General features: G+C 42.0%; 1 protein-coding gene across 1 annotated transcript; it reads left to right on the top strand.

The window, feature by feature from the left end:
- Nucleotides 1-1,372: 1,372 nt before the first annotated feature.
- Nucleotides 1,373-18,254, top strand: tbrg4 (transforming growth factor beta regulator 4). The gene is made up of 11 exons (XM_061218843.1): nt 1,373-1,511; nt 2,093-2,564; nt 4,452-4,778; nt 5,750-5,924; nt 6,856-7,013; nt 7,537-7,647; nt 8,635-8,779; nt 10,954-11,196; nt 11,681-11,792; nt 13,088-13,202; nt 16,478-18,254. Exons 2-11 carry the CDS (start codon nt 2,157-2,159, stop codon nt 16,577-16,579), a joined length of 1,896 nt encoding a protein of 631 aa, XP_061074827.1. The 5' UTR covers nt 1,373-1,511; nt 2,093-2,156; the 3' UTR covers nt 16,580-18,254.
- Nucleotides 18,255-18,681: the final 427 nt, after the last annotated feature.

Genomic DNA, 18,681 nt, shown 5'->3' on the forward strand with positions numbered 1-18,681 from the left:
CACTTCTATTATGTCAAAAAAGTCTCCATTTAAACCCCTCTGTGGAAATGCTCCAGGTTGAAGGTGATGGGTCACTGAGGTTCTGTGCGCTTTGCAGTTCTTTGGCTTTTCCCATTTTTTATACTTTAGTGAAACAGAAAGTGATGGAATGACACAATAATTTTCACACCAGCTGTTTTCTGAAGAAAAAAATAGATTACTAAATTTAAAACATTGAAACATGAGAGTAAATGTATTGAAATATTTTGTTTTCCTCTATATTTAAACATAAAATATAGATCATTATCCATGTTGTTTATTATATGCAGCCTTTATTCTGCATTTTTATTAAAGACCCTGTGCATTCAAAGTCATGATGGGGGGGGGTTCCCCTGTCTGGTGGTCTGAAGTTCCTCCATGACTAATGGCAGAACCAGAAATAGACATGTCAATCATGGATGCATTGAGGAGGAAGCAAGAGGAGGAGGAAGCAAGAGGTCCTGCTTGGTTAGTGGAGGAGCATTTGCTGAGAGTTTGGGGGGTGGATATCTGCAGGTGTTTACAGATGGGTCTGGGGAGCCTGACAGTAGAAGCTCAGGGTTTGGGAGTATTCCCCAGCTTGGGGTCAGTCAGAGCAGGTGGCTGACAGACGGAGTATCAGTTTTTACCACGGAGCTGGTGGCTCTGCTAACTTAATGGGGGAAATTATGACCCAACTACATAGAGTAGTGAGGCAGGGAGGAAGGGTGGGCTTCCTTTCGGTGCCAGTTCATGGTGGAAGGGAATGAGGCTACAGATAGGGCTGCTAAGGCAGCTTTAGGGAGGGAGTCTGGAGATGTCTCTGTGCCCTACAGCTGCTTTGAGTGTGGGAGTTTAATCAGAGAGGGGCTGAATAATAAATGGCAGAAGGAATGGGAGGAGGAGAACAGGGGGAGGCAGTATTTTGGTATTCAGCCTAGTATCAAAAGGAAGAGGAAAGAAAACCTGAGCAGGAGGGATGAGGTTAAGATAGCTAGGTTGTGACTGGGACATTGTGGATTGGGGAGTAGTATGGCTCTCATTAAAAAACCAGGATGGGAAATGTGAGGGATGTGGAGAGGTAGAGACAGTGTTGCATGTTTTGCTGCACTGTAAGATGTATGAAGAGGAGAGAAGGACCTTATTTAAGGAGCTGACTAATGTGGAGGTAGATAAATTAAGTGTAACGACCATAGTAAAAAAAAAAAAGAAGTTATCCAGTTCCTGACAACAAGGTATAAAGCAGGGATTCTCCACACCGGGAGAAGGCAGCAATGCGCTGACCGCGCCAGTCTACACAACTAAAAGAAGAAGAAGAAGAAGAAGAAGAAGAAGAAGAAGAAGAAGAAGAAGAAGAAGAAGAAGAAGAATAGCCTTGCCGTGGGCAAATCTCGACGTCCGAGCACAGTCACGTGACTTGAGCGCAACAATGACGTAGATTTGTTGCGACATCTGCTACCAGGTCCTCGCATGTGAATGTCGCCTGCGCGTATTATTGGAATAGCCTAAATAGGGTGAGTTAAGAATTTTAGTTACAGTTACTTGACCTTAAGACTAGCTATCTATGTAACATAGAAAGAAGTGTGATTCTGTGTAGAAGATGTCAATTATTATTGACACATTGCAAAGTTTGCACAACATTGCTACTTCTATCCAGAGTTAGCCACCGGCAAGGTCAGGATTCACGTTTGGCGATGATTAGTTCGGAGAATGTCTTGTAAGCTTTCTTTACCTGGAAAATAACTAATAGTGTTGCTCAGCGTCTGCTATAGATACAATTCAGGATTCAGCGATTTTCTGGACACTCTGCGTACCATTGTTAAAGATACTAGCTTATTGTTCCGGGTTATTTGGTTAGTTGACGAAAATGAGCTAGCTACCACCAGTTAATTACAGACGTTTTTCTACGATGGATCGATTGATATAATCGACTAATATGAAGACTGTCCAGTGATTGATAATTTAACTACTATGTTCTAATTTAACTATGTACTAATTTACACAAGTGATCTGATGGCTTCTGTGTAAGAACAGGTCAACACCATAGATCTGGCCAATGTGGTTGTTTTCTGAGTCCCATATGTTTGTGCTTTAGTGTCTAGGTGGTGTGAGATGTTGGAGTCGGTTTTCCGCTTGTGAGATCAGTCGCAACGTTCCAGATGACCACCAGATTACTGGGCCGTTGGGCCCGACTCCTGGGGACGTGGTGCCCTGTCAGTGCCTCTTCAGCGACTGCCTACCTTCCTCCTCTGCTTGCCTCTCAGTCCTTAGGGCCACAGCTGCATTCCCAGATGAGGAGAATGTGTGACGGCCGCCCCCTGATGAAAGTGGACCACGACAATAATAGCACCTTTGTGCTGGAAACGGTGTTAGAAAAACATATTCAAAAGGCCAGTAGCCCACAGGAAGTCTTGCAGTTCTGGAATGACGATGGCCGTAGTGGCAACCAGGCTGCCATTTGCATCATCAAGCTGGCAAGGCTCTCGGTGGAAAATGGTGTCTTGGACTGCTCCCATTATCTACAGGATCCCAGAATGACAAAATTGTTATGCACGGTTTCTTCTGAGGTAAGCTGGGCAACACAGTAGTGCAGCAGGCAGGGTACTGGCATTTACTGTACACCTGACTCGTTCTCCACTGGCTTGGTCAGTGGTTCCCAAAAACAAAGATAGATAAGTGATAAATATTATTTATTGAACCCTGTGAGGTAGTTTCTATTAACTGCATTCGGCCCATCCTTGTTGTGTTTGCAGCTGTGGGTAGGCACAATGCAGCACCTGGGGACCAACTCTCAACAACGTCAACATTCTCACCAGTCATTACATTACATTACATTAATGGAATTTGGCAAACGACATACAACAAAGTGCAAAGTGCAAACCCATAACCAATCAGATAAAGGATTGTACTGCGTTATTACAGTTTACATACACAGGGCCCCGGAAACTTGGGCAAATGGACTGAAAGTTTTGTTTGCTTCCAAAACATCTACAAATATAAGTAAACAGTCATAACAGTAGTTGAAAACAAAGACAAATTGCATTACTTTACACACATTCTTACAACTAGCATTTCAGCGTGCGTGCGTGCGTGAGTGAGAGACTCAAAAATGTGTGTGAATGCTTTGGAGACACTTACATCCTCCTTGCCTTCTGCAACCATTCTGGTGGAATGACCTTCCTGAGCGCCTTTCCCTATCTCACTGTAACAATTAGCCATGTATGCTATATCTAATAATTGCATTGCATCTAATTACTTTACTTTTTGGGGTGTTCTAGCTGCCAACTGTATTATTGCTACCTGGAAAGTAATGTGATTACTCTTCAAGGTTTATCTGTATGATCACTCTAGGACTTGGAATTGTACTTCCCTCAAGGGTTTTCAGTGCACTTGTCCCGGGTTCTGATTTGCACTTTATTACATTACATTACATTATTGGCATTTGGCAGACGCTCTTATCCAGAGCGACTTACAACAAAGTGCATACCCATAACCAGGGATAAGTTCGCTGAAAGACCCTAGAGGTAAGTACAATTTCAACTGCTACCTGTACAACAAAGATAAGGACAAGGGCCATTTTTTTTTTTTTTTTTTTTTTTTTTTAACAAACAAACAAACAGAGCAAAAGTCACCAAAGTTAACTATCCAAACACTGCTTACCTAGCCAACTAAAATACTGATACACAAGTCACAGAGACAACAATTAAGTTTCACAGGGAGGTAGGGATTGTATGTCGCTCTGGATAAGAGCATCTGCAAAATGACTATGTAATTTAATATTGTGGCATCAAAGTTCTGAATAGCATCTGCCTATAAGTGCATTATGGGCCATTCTATGCAAACTCTAGGAGGTCACACCACAGAACTTCTTGGATCTTTTGTTAGATAATGATGAGATACAGAAATACTGAATATTTGTGCTCAGTTTTGTTTTGCTGGTAGAGCCATTTAAAGTTTGCCAGGTGTTGCGATGGAAATAAATGTTTAGAGATCCATAATCTTGTAAGGGGAAGCCCTAAATCTTTCTAAATTTGCTTGTAGGGATAATTATGTATGTAGATGTGTGCATCTGGAGATATATGGCCCTGAAAATTCACTTTTTCCCCCCACTGAGTACCAATTCTGGGGGGTTCATATCAAAAGTAAACATATTTTTAGTGTCAGTTTATTTGTAAATGAAAGTCATCTGAGAGGACATTCTCATTGTGAATCGATAAACAAGTTGCTAATATCATTAGCTGAGACATGCCCCATGAACTATTCAATTCGGCCATTTTCATCACTTTTAGACCAGAGTTTAGTTGAATGAACTACAGGGTTTTCTGCTGTTCACATATGCGAGGGCAGGAAATGGTCATTAAAACCATGAATAAGTGGAATTTGCTCGTACGTGTTTTCATCCACTCCTCCTCCTTTAACGCCGCCTGCCGCCGGTATCCGCCCAACCTTCCTAGGTCTCGACGGTGTGGAACGGCAATCTGGTGGCCGTGGTGCGGGCGTTGTTCCTCTTGGGCGTGGCTCAGGAAGGGAAGCTGATGAACGCGATAGTGACGGAGGCCCTGTGGCGGCTGCGGCGCTTCTCCTACAAGCAGCTGGCCACTCTGATGGGCTGGGTCGGCACCCTGGAAGCCCCGCAGGGGCAGATGCTGCAGTTGCAGAACCACCTGCTGAAACAGCTGGAGCTGCGCTGGACGGAGCTGGCCGACGCCCGAACGGCCAGCGTGCTCATAGCTCGGGTGGGGCATCTGTCTCCCACGTTCATGGACAAGCTGGAGGACAAGGTGAGGCCTGCGGCCGTTAGTGGCATTTCCACAGAGGGGTTTAAATGATGCTGAGCATGTGTCGGGTAGGTAAATAGTGGCTGACAGAAGGGGGATGCGTTGACCAGTGATGTTGATGAGATTTTCTATTTTGTCATTTGTTGGTAAGGAGACCCAATGTTACTACAGAAAAGACTGTGAGTCACATGAAGAAGAGAGCGATCAACTGAAATGAGTTACTTCCCACTGATAAAATCCTGGAAATGCAAGTCAAGCTTCATACTTGCCTGTTGGGGTTGATATGAGGCCATTGACTTCTGGAAGAACAGTATAATGACAACAACAAGAACCTTTTAGATGCTCTCAAATAGTGAAAATCCTGTCTTCTGGTCCTCTTGGTTGGCTCAGTTACACCAGACAAGATCAGTTCGAACACAGAAGTGTGTTTGAATCCCAAACGATTACCTATTTGACCCAGGTCTGCTTGCAATAGCATTGTTCAGATGGAAATGATTTCAAAATGTAGTTGGTGTTCTAGGTTAATGTTAATACAGATTGAAAAAGATTTTAATATACTTAATGTTTAAATGTTTCGGTGTTCAATTGCGTGGTAAATGTTTTAACAGTTTTTAAAGCACAAACTGAAATTCCAATTGGCTAGAAAACTTTCTCTGCTTTGCATAACCTCTAGTTTAAGCCATAACCTGCATTATTTGTTCATTTTGTTGGCTGAACAGACAGAGATAGTATTGCTCCACTCACCTGTAGTGTAATTGTATGTTTTCTGTAGTCTGTGGCAAAAATCTTGTGCAGTGTCCAGTTTGGGGAAATCATTTATTTACCGTCTGCTTGGGAAAATCGAATGTCAATGTCGAATTGGCCCCCGTTTAGTATTTTCAAATGATATATTACAACACTTCTTGGTTACGGCCTGGGATATATCTAATCTGTGCCTCTCTCACCCTCCCTCCCTCCCCCTCCCCCGCCCTCAGGCTCTGGAGCTTGCAGAGAAGTTTGATGCGGACGACATCCGAAAAGTGGCGCTGTCATTGGCATCCCAGGGCCGACGTTCAGTGCCCCTGTTGCGTGCACTGTCCTACCACCTCCAACAGAAGCCAGCCCTTGAGCTCAGCACCCCACTGCTTCTGGACGTCCTTTATGCCTTCGGTGAGGACTACGATTAGTCAGCAACTTAACAGATTGTCTAGCACCATTCTAGCCCTTTACCAATAAATAAATGTTTCTACTGCAGTAGTCGGAGAACCGAGCACATGGGGAATGAAGGTCGTTCTGAACTCTGATGTTTGGAATTTAGAAAGGGATGTTGAGATGCATCAATTTGACCCACTGACCATTATAGAGCGATAACACTGCTTAAGGTTTCGTGTACGATACTGTAGGTACAAAAAGGCAAGATGGCGGCACTGGTGATACTGTCCGGCCCCTGCCTTCATTCTGCTTAGTCCAGGAGAATTTGCCACCTTGAAACATTCAATTATGTAGTGGTTAAGCAGCTTAGCCTGTAGCCTTGAGGTTACAGAATTAAAGCCCTGGTTGGCACAGTCCATGTACCCTCAAGCACTTTAGCCATTTTTCACAATAAGCGTGTGGCTGTGTAAATGTTGGTAGCCACACAAGTCACTCTGGTAAGGGCTTCCGCTAAGCAAATAAATAATGTCACCCGGAGTTGCTAGCGCTGCTCAATATATTTCAACTCGAATATATGATTCACTAAATATTCGAAGGTAAAAAAAGTGTGTGCCTTAACATTCCTTTTCTGTATTTTCTTTTTGCTTTTTTGCTTTTTTTTGTCTGGATGAGAAATGGTACCTGAACATTGCAATTGAGCGTGTTGTGTTCAGAGATGCTCTTCTGCACACCACTGTTGTAACGCGTGGTTATTTGATGGTTATCGGACTAACCATATCTGCATTGAGTTGCTGCCACATGTTTGGCTGATAAGGCTTTTGCATTACAGGTGGTGTACAGGCCTACATAATACCGCGCTCAGTGAGTGTACATAGCAGGTTTTATTCTGGGTGTAGAGAGACTTACCTCTTTGTCTGCCTTCTTTTCCATCCGCCCTTTCGTCTGTCAGGAAAGATAAACTTCAAGCAGGACCAGTTGTTCCAGCGGATTTCAGCAGAGCTGCTGCCCAGGAAGGCGGAGCTTAGCTCCAGTGATGTCACGCGGTGCGCCAAGTCCTTGGCTTACCTGAAGTGGCTGGAGTGCGACCTCTTCGAGCGCTTCAGTGAGGTCGGCACCCTCCTCTCTGCCCGCCCCCTCCCCAATCCCCATCAGTCCGCAGAGACAACATTTTTACAGAAATCGCTACCATTGTTTCTGAATTCAGACTGTATCCTAGAATCAGTCCAGTTTTTCTTTGTCTGAAACTGTGGCAGTATGTATGTTCAGCTCACAACATCTCAATTTCTCCTTCCATCTGAATTTAGATACACAATTATGTTCCAAACCCATTTGTGACCCACGCTGTATTTCCAATCATCCTGTTTGTCTCACACTTGCTGACTGTTTACAACTTTTATAAATGTTATGAAAAATGTTTTTGGCAAATACTTTCAATCAATTTTTCTAGCATTGGGAATCCTTCTCTTTACAAGGTGGTGAGAGGAAGAGCATTTTATGTACGTTGTATATTAGAGATGGACATGCTGTTATGTTTAGCTCTTTTAATGTTTTAATGACTGTAGATGCAATCTTTTATGTCTGTAATATTTGCTGCAGTTGTCACAGAAATATTGTTTTCTGACCATCACAGCACTATCTGGAAAACAGCGAGACATACAGCACGCTGCAACTCTGCAGCCTACTGCTGTCCCTCGCCCGACTCAACTTCCCACCCAGCAAAACTGAGGAGTTCTTCAGCAAGGTGACTGGATCTATGGGTGTAGTAGCTAAGAGTCGGGGCAGTTCCTGGGGAATTCACACGGAGAGATGTACTTCTTGAAAGATGCAATGCTGTTCAAAAAGTTTAATCGATCCTTTCCTGCCGCATCCAGTTTCTGCCATCAGGGAGGAACACTGCAATTATTCCACCAACCTTTGCACAAAAATAATTGGAAAAAACAATTGATTATGAAAGTAAAACAATGATTGTTAAGGCATCGCTGAGTTGGAGTTTTATGAGGGAACGGCTACTGTGTCCATTCAGTCTGGTGCAAAGATTTCAAGAGAAATTCCCAATGCACGTGAAAGTATTTTGCTGACGGCACTAGATGTCAGTCAGATGTATTAAGAGTCTTGCTGGGTGTCTGGGCTGGGTTAGGGGTAAAATAAAGAAGGCTTTCTAAATGCATTGCTAGTGTCTGGATTTTCAGACCTCTTTCACCATATTAAAGGTCCTGTATTGTGGAAATGTTGAATGTGCTATACAAACACTGTGAATCTATCAAAACGCACAGTCTCCGAATAAATCTTCGCAATCCCTATGAAGAAAATGTAAATGTGCCATTTGGACTTCAGTGCAGTGACATCGCAACAATGCAGTCATTTGTTTCAGCACGGCCCACCTTGTAACCGGAATAAATCCAAACGCTCAGCACAGACAGCATTCAGTTAATTGCAGCTAGCCAGCCAATCAGAACAGAGGTTAATTGATATTGAGCCTTAAAGACACAGTCACTAAAGCAGCCGGTTCTTGGTAAAGCTCATGAGAATGGCTAGAGAATGGACATGTTAAACTGGATAGAGTTTTTGATACTTAAAACTACACAAATGTCTTCTTATGGATATCGGGACCTAAAACAAAACACTGGCAAGGTGTCCAATATGGGACCTTTAAAGGGTTTACTGATGAGTGAAACGAGTGGGAATGGGTGTGCTGCTTGCTGATGTTGACCAGTGAAATCTCTCTCAGGTGCACGAGGCCCTGAACGGGCAAGTCCAGGACTTGGAGCCATACCTGCGGGTGGACTTGGTCTGGTCACTGTGCATTTTGCGGCAGCTAAAACCCCAGTACCTGCAGTCTGTGCTTGACCCTGTCTTCCAGACAAACCTGACAGGTAAGGGACCCAACACTATGTTGCACGTATTTGCTGTAAATAGTTAGTGGGGAGGTTCTGTTGGCTAACACACCTAGTTAATGGGAGAGGTCAGAGGAGAACAACCTGGGTAGTTCAAGATGACAGGAAGCCGACAGCAACTCAAATAACCACACATTACAACAGTGGTATGCAGAAGAGCATCTCTGAACACAACATGCCAAACCTTTTCAGTGGGTGGGCTACAGGAGCAGAAGACCAATAAATCTAATTAATAAGTCTAATAAATACCTAATAAAGTGCTCACTGAGTGTTTCTCTGCCCACATTTCTATATTCTGGAGTCTGCTGGGACGAGATTTTAGGAGATAGCCACTGTTAAGTTGACGGCATCCGTTTTACTTCGTTGTACGTTGCTCTGGATAAGAGCGTCTGCCAAGTGCCAATAATGTAATGTAATGTACTGTGTCCTGTACAAATATGAAACGATGTACAGAAGGATAAGGAGGCATTCAAATTTAAAATCATCAAAAATTATTTATTGTTTCTTTTCTTTTGAGTCAAGAGGCAAAAGGGCATTCATTGTCATTTCTACTCCCCGTCTCTCTTGTGGTCAGCATAGTGAAGACAGAAACAGTATAGATTTGGACAATGAGCCCCCACAGGAAGTTTACAATCCCCGTTCTCACCAGAGGGTGTCAGTGTTCACTGATCCTTTAAGCAGTGCTTCCCAACCACTGTGCTGGCACACACATCAGGTGAGGGCAGGTGGGCGGAATAAAATACATTAAAATAAATGAATACATTTTAACATTGAAAAAATAAAAATGACTTAATCATTTGCAAAATCCAAAATTATTGTAATTAAAATCTAGATGGCTTAAAACACCAAGAGGGTATTTGTAGTGTTGGCTTTACAAACTACCCAGCTCATGAAGTAAAAATGAACTTAGTTCCTCAAACAAAGGACCTCAGCTCCTCTTCCTGACCCTTCACCATCACTGTCCTACAGAAGGAGGACTGGTGAGAAAAATATTACAATGACAGGTATTTTAGGCTTACACACACAGGGGACCCATCTTTCCTGTCTGTGGGAAGAAGCTCTGAAACCACACCATGGATCCAAACAAACTTAAGTATCACCTCACTACCAGTTAACCTTTCTAGCCAGAAAGTAAGGGATATTAATTCTATTGAAAGGTCAAGCTCAAAAATAGCCACAGATGTGAAGGGGGTCTACAACCGTGTCAGAGAAAGGACCGGAGGCTGGTTAATCATTTTCTGTGGTTATGGTGTTGTTCTTTCCTAATATAATATTTACCTTACCATTGCTACCTTCTAACATATAGCTTCCTCCACATTTTGATTCTCAGAGATGTTTGAAATGTCGGTGATTAGTTGATTAGTTTAATGATTAGTTGGTAGCAGTTTGTTCATTTAGTATGTGTTGCTTCTCAGACAAGAAGCAACTGTCTAGTTATATAACCTCAGTGATTACTTATTTACAATATCGGTGAAATTGTAAATAGGCCTGGAGATCTGGATGTTTTGGGTAAGTCATGGCCTGTGACATTATGCTAACAGTTCTATGTTCGTGAATTTTATAGAAGATCGGATGTGTGGGTGAACAAATCTAACAGACAGAGACTAGAATGATGAGCTTATAGACTAATTGTCACGGTCACCATCATATTTACATATATGTGATAACAGGGTGCCAAAGCATTCCCATTGTCTCATTACACTGTCATTCACTGACAATCTTGGCAAAAGCTTGGCAGACTGCCCTTCCTACGCAAGCTCACAAGTGCATTTATAGATTGCTGACACTTTTCTGAATCAGTTTGGTGTGAAATAATTTGTTTTGTCATTATTTGAATTGCAAAAACAGGAAAGGCTGTATTTTATACAGGGTTATAGGGGAATACTGGAATTCTTTGAATACTTTGAATTTGCCGAAAGGCCATTACTTGAGGTTTGTTGGTAAAAACAGGAAATCGCCAACAATGGACTTGTTTTTCGCGGGCAACAGACCCTCACATACATATAAAGTCACCTAGTAATGTACACTTAAAAGGTGTGTCTGAGTGACGAATGACTGATCTTAGTTATTTTATCTATATTTTCTTTTTATTCCAATAAGTGCACTAACATTTCCCTGGCGGGTTCTTTCCCTCTGACCCTGTTTGGTTTCAGGTGGAAACCCCTCTCGGGCACAGAATTACAGACTCAAGCTGCTCCACATCGCTACTACCGCGCAGCTGGAAAAATTGTCCCCTCCTACAACCTCCTCTGTCCTCAGCCTCCATCTTCCAGCCCAAACCCAGGAGACCAGGCCCACACTGCTGCAGGCCAGCCTGAAGGAGGTTTTGCGGAGCCTGACGAGCAACGGAGGGTCCTTCCGCGCGGGGGTCAACACCATATACGGGTGGACAATAGGTGGGGGCAAAACTAGTGGTTTAATTATCGTTTTGGGCCAAACTGTGAAGTGCAAGAAATTATGATATTGGGTTATTGGGAACTACGTTATTTTTAAAGATGAGATTGACTGAGTGGAATAAGTTCATACGTACGTTTTTGAATTTGGAGACTTGTTTTCAGTGGCTTAACCCTTTCAGTCATCAGCCCAATATGAAGAGGGTCCCCCCAGATCCCAAGGGGTTTTGGCTTTGGTTGAGAAAGTTGAGAATTTAGTAGTTGTAATAGGGGCTCAAAACAAAAGTATCGCAATCAAGTTGATTAGCTGTAAGGTCGGGTTGGTGTGGAAAGGGTTGACCTCAGTCTTTGCTGTTTTTGAGTGCTAGTGTTTTTGAATCCTTGCTGTACTTATGCATTGTGGGATCGCTTTTGTGCACATCCTGTGGCAGATATGCTATTTATGAAAATGAATATAATGTCCTTGGATTTTCCCTGGTTTTACCAGATGGGGAGCTGGTTATAGACTCACACAACAAGCCCGTGGACCTGCTGGCCATCGAAGCCCCTCACCTCTGTGAGGGTGGAAAAGGTTCCCCCATGCCCTACGGGGCCCATAGGTGAGGTCCACCCTCAGTGTCTCTTAAAGTATCAGATCAGCCATGGAAATACCTGTACATTTCTAAGAACGATACCCAAAAAGTTACTATCCCAGCTGTAATTATATGAAGTATTTATTTTTTGGAATATTGCTGAAAATAGACATTTCTTTAATGTCATCCAGCGGCAGGACATTTTCTGTTTAGCGTTAGTCAGATATTTCCGGTAGTTGGCCCTTGCCTGTTCACAGTGCACAGCTACATTACATTACATTACATTACATTATATTAATGGCATTTGGCAGATGCTCTTATCCAGAGCGACATACAGTTAATTAGACTAGGCAGGAGACAATTCTCCCCTGGAGTCCTTGCTCAAGGGCCCAACGGCTGTGCGGATCTTATTGTGGCTACTCCGGGATTCGAACCACCGACCTTGCAGGTCCCAGTCATGTACCTTAACTGCTACGCTACAGACCGCCCCCCCGTAGCCCACAGCTTGGTGTGGAAACCGCCTGTTGCTTGGGTGCTCACCTTTTCCTTGTGAAACCCAGACTGGCTCAAACTGCTTTTAGATTTATTTCCTCCCCTTCAAAAAATTTAGCTGTGATTGTCAGTGTGTTAAAAGTAGACCTCCGAGATTTAATCAGAAATGCTTAACCTCTTCAACGGCAAATGCAGTTGAGTCAGACAGGACTATTATGCAGCCCTCTTTTTTATTAAGTAAAAGTAGGCTGTTTAAGTCAATGACCTTGAACTAGCAGTTACACAAATGCTAAGATATGCTAATAATATGCTTTCTAATGCTAGTATAGTTTCACCCAAACGTGCACACTTCACACAAAACAGAATGCTACCCATGGCGTCGATGACTTGTTGCTTCTTTTCAGATTTCATTGGTTAGAACGAGGGGTGCACAATATGTCTGTAACAATCAGTTTTTATTCTTTTTTTAAATTATTATTATAATTGAGGCTTTTCAGATTTTAGCAGGAGAGCCATCATACCCAGAGTTGGTTTCAGAAAAATGTAATAAATGATCTCCATGAAAAGTCGTAGCACAGCTGAAATTGTACTGATGACAATATGAAATCATCTTATCGCCCACTCCAAGCTAGATCCTTTTGACTTCCACTGCGGTATCTCAATATTTGATTGAATTGTTTATGCCTACTGGCTGACAGGCACCCATATATCTGAGGTGTGCTTCTCCATGTCTTCCTTTGTGTTCACTGTCATGCTGCTTTGTCTGATGTCAGTTAAATCACAATGTAAAGAACACCTCATCAGTGTATAAATCTGTGATGTGTTTGCAGGATTGCCTTCCTGGTTGGGGAATTCTCCTACTACAACTCCAGAAGTAAGGAGCTGATGGGTCGTTTCGCAATGCAGAAACACCACCTGCAGCAGGCTGGCTTCCTTACTGTGGAGGTGAGGGATTGTTGGATGAAGAGTTTACTGTTGCAAACTTTTATCATTTAACTCATTCAGTTTCAGGAAATGGACTAGGCTGTCGGGCCTGTTCCTCAAAATCTCTTCATGAAATTATTATTATATATATATATAATTTTTTTTTTTTTTTTTTTTTTTAACCTATTTTTAAATTCTTACCTATTTTTAAAGACTAAAACTGAAGCTAGAGCTCAAGATACCAATTATTGCGAAATAAATTACATACAAAATGGCTGCCTTTTGCTGAGGCATCATTTTCAGGTGTCTTTCTGGGACAAGTAGGGATAAGAATATGATTCTTATATTTAAAAACATTATGCAGAATAATGGTTATGAATGTATTCTTGTGATACATCTTCAACAGAAGAAAATCACACGGGCAAACTTTTTTCAACCCCATTATTTCATGAGATATGTACAGAGCTCATTTGTGGGAATGGATATCATCCTTACATTTTTTATACTGATATGTCTACTTGAATGGAATAGTCTTTGACAACCTGAGATTGCGGTTAGGGTTCAGTGTTCTGTCAGGGAACACTGAACCACAGTTTAAGGTGAAATATTGTAGATTTCAGAATCCAGCCACTTTAACACCCTTATTTAACATTTGGCACTCTGAATACCGAACACAAGTGCACCAACTGTTAAAACCCCTCACTTATCCATTGTGGAAAATAAATATATTCAGTTTAATTTGTTAACTATCATCAAAACCTATCAATTATCAAATGAATTGCTAAATTATTTGATAGGGAGATCAACCTGTTGGATCAACCTGCACAAAATCACAAGTTAAGAATTTTATGAAGTTGCAACAAACTATTCAACATCTACTACTAAAGACGAGAGTCAACTACCTGAAACAAAGACTGTTACTGAGATGGTTTGAATACTAAATACTCAATTACTGGAATACTGAATATTCAGTATTCAATTAAATATTGAATACCTCTAAAAGGTTTCTTCACTTTCTGCAGTGAGTGTGAATCGAAAAAGAAGCCAAATCGATAAGTGGATTCCAAAATGGCACCAATCGGTCAAATCCAAATGATACCCAGTCCTACCAGTCCTAGAAGGGTGTGCCTAAGAGTGTGTTATCATTTTCACTCACATTGTACTGACCAGTCCGAGAGAAGAGTCACGCTTTTGTTTAATCCCTTCTTTTCACACACTCGCCCTTTCCCATCGGCTCTGGTGCCTGCGTCAGCCCTGAGAGCAGCCCTGATTATCCTCCGACTCCCCCGGATAATCCCCCCCCCCCCCGGCAAGCTGCTTTCCAGCCAGAGGCACGGTGAGCCCAGGTGCCCTGGCTGACCACAGGGCAGCATTCCTCCAGAAGACATTGCGTAAGAGTCTGGGACACGCTCCGAAATGGAGACGCCCGCATGGTCCTTCTGTTGACCCTGCCATAATTTGGGAACCGTCCCATTTTTTGATTCGCAAGCTGTCTTGTCAGCAGAAGACTAGAGGAGGTTGGCAGTCAGAAAGGTGTCATGGAAACACCCCGGAAGGGCTGTGATGGGACCTCATCTAAATTCCAGAAGCCATCCACTCTGACTTCCCCTTCCAAAGTTGACCAACATCGTCTGATTCCTGGTCCCAGTGCTATTACAGTCATTTGTGGTGACTCTGAAGTTGTAAACTGGCACTCATTTTCATAGACTTCCACCACACCTCTGTGTTTTCATCTCAGCTTTTACGGTTAAACCAGTGAAGCAGAGTCGGTAAACTAAGATAATTTGCTTTAACAACAATTTGTGCAAAGATTTCTCACAATATTTGATTGGAAATTCTTAAAAAGTAAATAATTCAATAATAATTCAATAATTATTTAGCTTAATGTCTCTGTGAATATTAACGGGAATATTGAAGTCTATAATTAAGCTTTTAAATATGAAGGAAAACCACATTGGTGCTTAAACTAGCTTTTTCAGTCTGACATTTGCATTATAATACCCAATTTAGAATTTGCTCAACAACCTCAATGCAAATTGTTGCATACATTTTTTTTTATGGAGGTAGTGAAGTATTTTTTGGAATCTAGACAGGTTATGGAAAATATATTGGATAATTTTTTTTATGGCAATTTTCTATGACTGCAGTCAAAGTTTTACGTATGGTTGAGACCTTGTGGTAAATATATTGATTGTGCTTTTCTCTGCCTGGGCCACACTCGGGTCTTTGGTTTCCAATACATATTACACGTACAGCTTAATGTATTTCTCAAGATCTCAAGTCCATCTAGGCTGTGACATACATTGATGTTTCTCATTCCCTGCTGTTTCCCTGCTGTCCAGTGGAATAGGATTATTGCCGACGTCGTGAGTTCCAGCACATGGAGATTAAATTGCCTATCAGCAGGTTAAGCTGGCTTAACTAAATCAACAACACTGATACGAGGTGCCAGAGCTAAGGCAAACTGTTAAAGAGATAGATGGACAACTTCTGTGCATCAAATAGAAGGAAAAGATTTACAGCTTTTCCCCACATTGAACACCTGCAGTATTCTTTTTTTGGCTGCCTTTGCTGAAATGTAGCTATTTTGCCTCCCAATGTCAGTTCCTTCCTTGTCCGATTTAGATCGCTGCCAACATTTGTAACAGCAGTTTCTGTAGAAAACGGTTCACAAAAGGATGTCCAGTATCATTTTAACATGGGCAAATGATGCCATTTAAACTGAAGTTTGCAAACACAGATGTTTGCCTGTAGTTGTTGTGGCACCTTAGTTACAGGGACAGCTAAACAGTCTGTGAATTATTGTGAGATATCTGATGTTGCGCAAATTGAATTTTGAATGGCTCTGAGCGAGCACTGTTTGGCCCAGGCATATTCTGTTTGTGGCTAGCATATCTGTGCTTGTTGTTGTGTGTTACTACCACAATACTTTGCCCACATCTGCACAAATACACCTTTACTAGTACTCAGACCAGAAATGGTTCAGACCAGTGTATTGCTAAGATTGAAAAAAGAGACAAGAAACAGGTTTTTCCTAGCTGTAGATCAGATATTCCTTTCTGATGCAGAATATATCTTAAAAGATACTTCTCAAAATTTGGTCTGGAATTTGGTGGAAAATTAGTAAAATACTCAACTAACCATAGAAACAAAATAATAATGTCAATGAGGTGCAGTCTGCTGGAATGTCTGAAACACGGTCCAGTAGTAGGTAGTGCAAAGTTAATTGTGCCGTTTCTTTCTTTTTTTTTTTTTTTCTGTATTTTTTTTTTATTTTTATTTTTTTGCCCTTTCAGGTGCCGTACTTTGAGTGGCAGGAGCTGAAGAACGACTGGCTGAAGGTGGAATATCTGAAGGATAAATTGAGGAAGGCTGTGGCAGTGGAAATGGCTAAATAACCTAAAGGTCACAGCTTGTTCACCTCCAAAGGAAATGCGAAGCAACCGTACTGCATATCCGCAGAATTATGCCCTTCAGTTTTTAGAACATACACGCAAGTCAGGACTTTCCCCTCCAGCACTTTTTCTGAGAGAGCACCTGGGTCACTACTGGTTGCCCAGGCAGGTGTGTGTGTGTGTGTGGGGGGGGGGGGGTTTCCCTGTTGCCATGGAGATGGCCATAAAATCATTCCTGATGAAGTTGGGGAGAATAAAGCAAACCGAAATTGCAGCGATAGGATGCCTTCAGAAACCATCTACGAGCATGTATTTGGTCCAAGAACGAGAGATTAAGGGAGGTTGGGAAGCAGGGAGTGCGGGATTTGCAGCTCCAGCCAAAAAGACTGTATATTCTCACCCTTGACTCTTGATTTTGAATAGACAAATGGAATCTAGCCATTTTGTTATGTTATACTGTAAACAATAATCATTTATCATTATATGTCATAACATCCTTTGGGAATTGGTATGCCCAGGAATTTACGTATGTCTGATTTCTCTGCCACAGTTTTTAGAATCATCTGTTAATATACACCCAGCCTTCCCAACTGCAACACAGTAGTCTGTTATCTTGGCTACTGCTCATGCAGTTTTGCCCCGACTGCTATGAGGGCCTCTATCCATGTAGACTTGGTAGTGTCACATATATTAATGTAGGCATACAGTAAAGGCAAAAAAAAAAGTTTGTTAATGATTTGTTCAAAGTATTCTGACCCTATTCTCACCCGCCAGAATAGAGAATTCTGTCACCCATTCTCATATTACAGTCCCCTCCAAAAGTATTTTAGCCACAAGGTCAATTCCTTTGCTTTTAGTAAAACACTGAATATATTAGGGTTTGAGAATCTCCTCTTCAGGCAGTGAAATGCATGCTCAAATGGGTTCATGTCTGGTGATTGACTTGGCCATTCTGAAACCTTCCTCTTTTTCCTCCCTAATAAAGTCCTTTGTTGTGTTGGAAGTATGTTTTGGCTCAGTGTCTTGCTGCATGATGATGTTCTTCCCAAATAGTTTGGACATATTTCTCTGTAGGTTGGCAGACAGAATGTTATTGTAGACTGAATTCATCCTGCTGCTACCATCGTGAGTTACATCATCAATAAGGATTAGTGAGCCCAATCCAGAAGCAGCCATGCAAGCCCAGGCCATGACACTTCCTCCACCATACATCTTTTGACCTCAAACTGAATTGTCTTCAGTGTATGGCAAAAATAAAGGAATTGACCTTGCTGTTCCAATACATTTGGAGGGGACTTTATGTAATACTGTAGTCTAGAAATACTCTGGTCTACAGTGTGAACATATTATTGCGGCATAGGTTGCATCTTGCTGTATACATGGCAAGGCATTCATGTCAATACAATACAATGACCTCGGTGCAAAAATCCTCAGAGTGGCACTTCATCCCATAAATGTGTGAACAGAATGTTAATTTATTTTTTGGCACTGCCATCTCTATGGCTCACTGACAGGGCCTTGCTGGCCTGGGGGCTCTCCCGCATGTTTGTGTTCTAAAAAGGCAGCAGAAATAAATGGAGCGATGAGTGTTGTAATGTGTTCATGTGCTTGATGTTGCTGGAATCAATGATTGGCTCTTAACTGTGGATTATGCTCAGTAATAAATGCTTGTTTTTGATGTCTGCTGCCATTTTTATATGATGATAATGATAAGGCAAGTGTGACGTGGATTTTTGTTTGTACAGAATGCATTTTTCCAGCTATAAGGTCATGTTCGATGGCAGTAGTTCTTCTCTGGGCTAATACTATGAATGCATTTAGCAGTACATGTTTTCTATAGAGCAGTGAACATTACAAAAAACAACAGAAAGGCTTCTAAATAATAATATCAACACTAAAAAGTTTGTCCTTACAGGGATATGCATATAAAAGAGATATTTTTGTCAATTTCTGGCGCTGGGTATTTCCTGTGGAATATTCCTAGTATAATAATATTCCTGTCAGGGGCGAAATTGACTCAGGAGGTAAGAGCAGCCATCTGGCATTCAGTGGGTTGCCGGTTTGATCCCACCCTGGGTGTGTCGAAGTGTCCTTGAGCAGGACAC

This window comes from Conger conger, chromosome 1, assembly GCF_963514075.1.
Source record: "Conger conger chromosome 1, fConCon1.1, whole genome shotgun sequence".
NCBI lineage: Eukaryota > Metazoa > Chordata > Actinopteri > Anguilliformes > Congridae > Conger > Conger conger.